This window comes from Oncorhynchus gorbuscha, unplaced genomic scaffold, assembly GCF_021184085.1.
Source record: "Oncorhynchus gorbuscha isolate QuinsamMale2020 ecotype Even-year unplaced genomic scaffold, OgorEven_v1.0 Un_scaffold_6836, whole genome shotgun sequence".
Taxonomy (NCBI): Eukaryota; Metazoa; Chordata; class Actinopteri; order Salmoniformes; family Salmonidae; genus Oncorhynchus; species Oncorhynchus gorbuscha.
The window spans coordinates 13,750-18,383 of NW_025750351.1; the positions used below are offsets into that span (position 1 = coordinate 13,750).

The 4,634-nt window shown below is 50.5% G+C and overlaps 1 protein-coding gene across 1 annotated transcript; it reads left to right on the top strand.

Annotated features, from left to right (window-relative positions):
• The first annotated feature begins 275 nt into the window (after positions 1-275).
• On the top strand, positions 276-4,299 carry LOC124029565 (isoleucine--tRNA ligase, cytoplasmic-like). Its single transcript, XM_046341232.1, has 3 exons — positions 276-345; positions 3,015-3,209; positions 4,272-4,299. The coding sequence occupies exons 1-3, from the start codon at positions 290-292 to the stop codon at positions 4,297-4,299; spliced, it is 279 nt and encodes a 92-aa protein (XP_046197188.1). The 5' UTR covers positions 276-289.
• Positions 4,300-4,634: the final 335 nt, after the last annotated feature.

Here is a 4,634-nt window from a genome sequence, read left to right on the forward strand (position 1 = left end):
ACACACACACCGACCGTGTTTACACACACACACACACACCGAGCGTGTTTACACACCATCTTCAGCTGTCTGTCATTTACACGAAGAATGGAATGGAGACTACTGCTCTGTTGCTGACTGTGTGTGTGTGTGTGTGTGTGTGTGTGTGTGTGTGTGTGTGTGTGTGTGTGTGTGTGTGTGTGTGTGTGTGTGTGTGTGTGTGTGTGTGTGTGTGTGTGTGTGTGTGTGTGTGTGTGTGTGTGTGTGTGTGTGTGTGTGTGTGTGTGTCCAGGTGGTGTGTGTAGGATCCATGGCTGAGCTGGAGGCGTTGACAGGAGTGAAAGTAACTGATCTGCATCGGGAGAGGTGAGTCACTGATCGTCTGCAGCGATTTTACACACACACACACACACACACACACACACACACACACACACACACACACACACACACACACACACACACACACACAGTGATGGTTGGACGCAACACAGACAAGGTCAGGAACAGAACCAGATCACTAACAGGAGGTCATCCTGGATGAAGGATACACTGTCATTACCCCCTACTGAACCACCCTCTAATGAACCACCCCCTAATGAACCACCCTCTAATGAACCACCCTCTAATGAACCACCCTCTAATGAGCCACCCTCTACTGAACCACCCCCTACTGAACCACCCTCTAATGAACCACCCTCTAATGAACCACCCTTTAATGAACCACCCTGTTTAATGAACCACCCCCTAATGAACCACCCTCTAATGAGCCACCCCCTACTGAACCACCCCCTAATGAACCACCCCCTAATGAACCACCCTGTTTAATGAACCACCCCCTAATGAACCACCCTCTAATTTACCACCCTGTTTAACAAACCACCCACTAATGAACCACCCTCTCATGAACCATCCTCTCATGAACCACCCTCTAATGAACCACCCTGTTTAATGAACCACCCTCTAATTAACCACCCTGTTTAATGAACCACCCTGTTTAATGAACCACCCTGTTTAATGAACCACCCTCTAATGAGCCACCCTGTTTAATGAACCACCCTGTTTAATGAACCACCCTCTAATGAGCCACCCTGTTTAATGAACCACCCTGTTTAATGAACCACCCTCTAATGAACCACCCTGTTTAATGAACCACCCTCTAATGAACCACCCTGTTTAATGAACCACCCTCTAATGAACCACCCCCTAATGAACCACCCTCTAATGAACCACCCCCTAATGAACCACCCCCTAATGAAACACCCCCTAATGAACCACCCCCTAATGAAACACCCTCTAATGAAACACCCTCTAATGAACCACCCTGTTTAATGAACCACCCTCTAATGAACCACCCTGTTTAATGAACCACCCTCTAATGAACCACCCTGTTTAATGAACCACCCTCTAATGAACCACCCTAATGAACCACCCCTAATGAACCACCCTCTAATGAACCACCCCTAATGAACCACCCCTAATGAACCACCCCTAATGAACCACCCCTAATGAACCACCCTCATTTAATGCTATCATTGAGCCATCCTCTTTCCATTGTTTTGTGTGACAATAAATATGAATCAAATCTATCCGCACCAAGACTCCATGCTCATCGTTCTATATTTAATGTTCACAACCTCCTCCTGGCGGCAGGGTAGCCTAGTGGTTAGAGTGTAGAGGCGGCAGGGTAGCCTAGTGGTTAGAGTGTAGAGGCGGCAGGGTAGCCTAGTGGTTAGAGTGTAGAGGCGGCAGGGTAGCCTAGTGGTTAGAGTGTAGAGGCGGCAGGGTAGCCTAGTGGTTAGAGTGTAGAGGCGGAAGGGTAGCCTAGTGGTTAGAGTGTAGAGGCGGCAGGGTAGCCTAGTGGTTAGAGTGTAGAGGCGGCAGGGTAGCCTAGTGGTTAGAGTGTAGAGGCGGCAGGGTAGCCTAGTGGTTAGAGTGTAGAGGCGGCAGGGTAGCCTAGTGGTTAGAGTGTAGAGGCGGCAGGGTAGCCTAGTGGTTAGTGTAGAGGCGGCAGGGTAGCCTAGTGGTTAGAGTGTAGAGGCGGCAGGGTAGCCTAGTGGTTAGAGTGTAGAGGCGGCAGGGTAGCCTAGTGGTTAGAGGTAGAGGCGGCAGGGTAGCCTAGTGGTTAGAGTGTAGAGGCGGCAGGGTAGCCTAGTGGTTAGAGGTAGAGGCGGCAGGGTAGCCTAGTGGTTAGAGTGTAGAGGCGGCAGGGTAGCCTAGTGGTTAGAGTGTAGAGGCGGCAGGGTAGCCTAGTGGTTAGAGTGTAGAGGCGGCAGGGTAGCCTAGTGGTTAGAGTGTAGAGGCGGCAGGGTAGCCTAGTGGTTAGTGTAGAGGCGGCAGGGTAGCCTAGTGGTTAGTGTAGAGGCGGCAGGGTAGCCTAGTGGTTAGAGCGTTGGACTAATAACCGGAAGGTTGCAAGTTCAAATCCCCGAGCTGATAAGGTACAAATCTGTCGTTCTGCCCCTGAACAGGCAGTTAACCCACTGTTCCTAGACCAGTTAACCCACTGTTCCTAGGCAGTCATTGAAAATAAGAATTTGTTCTTAAATAAAGGTTAAATAAAATCCATGTTCTGTCTCTTTCCCTCACCCCTCTCTCTCTCCCTCGCTCGCTCTCTCTCTCTCTGCCTCTCTCTCTCTCTGCCTCTCTCTCTCTCTGCCTCTCTCTCTCTCTGCCTCTCTCTCTCTCTGCCTCTCTCTCGCTCGCTTGCTCTCTCTTTCTGCCTCGCCGCTCCTCCTCTCTCTCTCTCTCTCTCTCGCTCCTCTCTCTCTCTCTCTCTCTCGCTCTCTCTCTCTCTCTCTCTCTCTCTGCCTCTCTCTCTCTGCCTCTCTCTCGCTCTCTCTCTCTCTCTGCTCTCTCTCTCTCTCTCTCTCTCTCTCTCTCTGCCTCTCTCTCGCTCTCTCTCTGCCTCCTCTCTCGCTCTCTCTCTGCCTCTCTCGCTCTCTCTCTCTCTCGCCTCTCTGCCTCTCCTCCCTCTCTCTGTCTCTCCCTCTCTCCCTCTCTCCCTCTCTCTCCCTGCCTCTATCCTTCCATAGCATTGACCAGTTGACTATCCCGTCCCGCTGTGGTAAAGGCGTGTTGCGCAGGGTCACTGAGGTGTTTGACTGCTGGTTTGAGTCGGGCAGCATGCCCTACGCCCAGGCCCACTACCCCTTTGAGAACAGGAAGGAGTTCGAAGACACCTTCCCCGCTGACTTCATTGCTGAGGGCATCGACCAGACCAGAGGATGGTAAGACCTTGTTAGCCTGCTGAGCTAAAGTATCAAGCCACTGTTAGCCTGCTGAGCTAAGGTATTAAGCCACTGTTAGCCTGCTGAGCTGAAGTATCAAGACACTGTTAGCCTGCTGAGCTAAGGTATCAAGACACTGTTAGCCTGCTGAGCTGAAGTATCAAGACACTGTTAGCCTGCTGAGCTAAGGTATCAAGACACTGTTAGCCTGCTGAGCTGAAGTATCAAGACACTGTTAGCCTGCTGAGCTAAGGTATCAAGACACTGTTAGCCTGCTGAGCTAAGGTATCAAGACACTGTTAGCCTGCTGAGCTGAAGTATCAAGACACTGTTAGCCTGCTGAGCTAAGGTATCAAGACACTGTTAGCCTGCTGAGCTAAGGTATCAAGACACTGTTAGCCTGCTGAGCTAAGGTATCAAGACACTGTTAGCCTGCTGAGCTAAAGTATCAAGCCACTGTTAGCCTGCTGAGCTAAGGTATCAAGACACTGTTAGCCTGCTGAGCTAAGGTATCAAGACACTGTTAGCCTGCTGAGCTAAAGTATCAAGCCACTGTTAGCCTGCTGAGCTAAGGTATCAAGCCACTGTTAGCCTGCTGAGCTAAAGTATCAAGACACTGTTAGCCTGCTGAGCTAAGGTATCAAGACACTGTTAGCCTGCTGAGCTAAGGTATCAAGACACTGTTAGCCTGCTGAGCTAAGGTATCAAGACACTGTTAGCCTGCTGAGCTAAGGTATCAAGACACTGTTAGCCTGCTGAGCTAAGGTATCAAGACACTGTTAGCCTGCTGAGCTAAGGTATCAAGACACTGTTAGCCTGCTGAGCTAAGGTATCAAGACACTGTTAGCCTGCTGAGCTAAGGTATCAAGACACTGTTAGCCTGCTGAGCTAAGGTATCAAGACACTGTTAGCCTGCTGAGCTAAGGTATCAAGACACTGTTAGCCTGCTGAGCTAAGGTATCAAGACACTGTTAGCCTGCTGAGCTAAGGTACAGGGTTAGCCCTCCAGACTAATGTGATGGTTCCTGTTCCCTAATGTGATGGTTCCCTGTTCCCCTCTAGGTTCTACACCCTCCTGGTGTTGTCCTAATGTGATGGTTCCCTGTTCCCCTCTAGGTTCTACACCCTCCTGGTGTTGTCCTAATGTGATGGTTCCCTGTTCCCCTCTAGGTTCTACACCCTCCTGGTGTTGTCCTACTGTGATGGTTCCCTGTTCCCCTCTAGGTTCTACACCCTCCTGGTGTTGTCCTAATGTGATGGTTCCCTGTTCCCCTCTAGGTTCTACACCCTCCTGGTGTTGTCCTAATGTGATGGTTCCCTGTTCCCCTCCTGGTGTTGTCCTAATGTGATGGTTCCCTGTTCCCCTCCTGGTGTTGTCCTACTGTGATGGTTCCCTGTTCCCTAATGTGATGGTTCCCTGTTCCC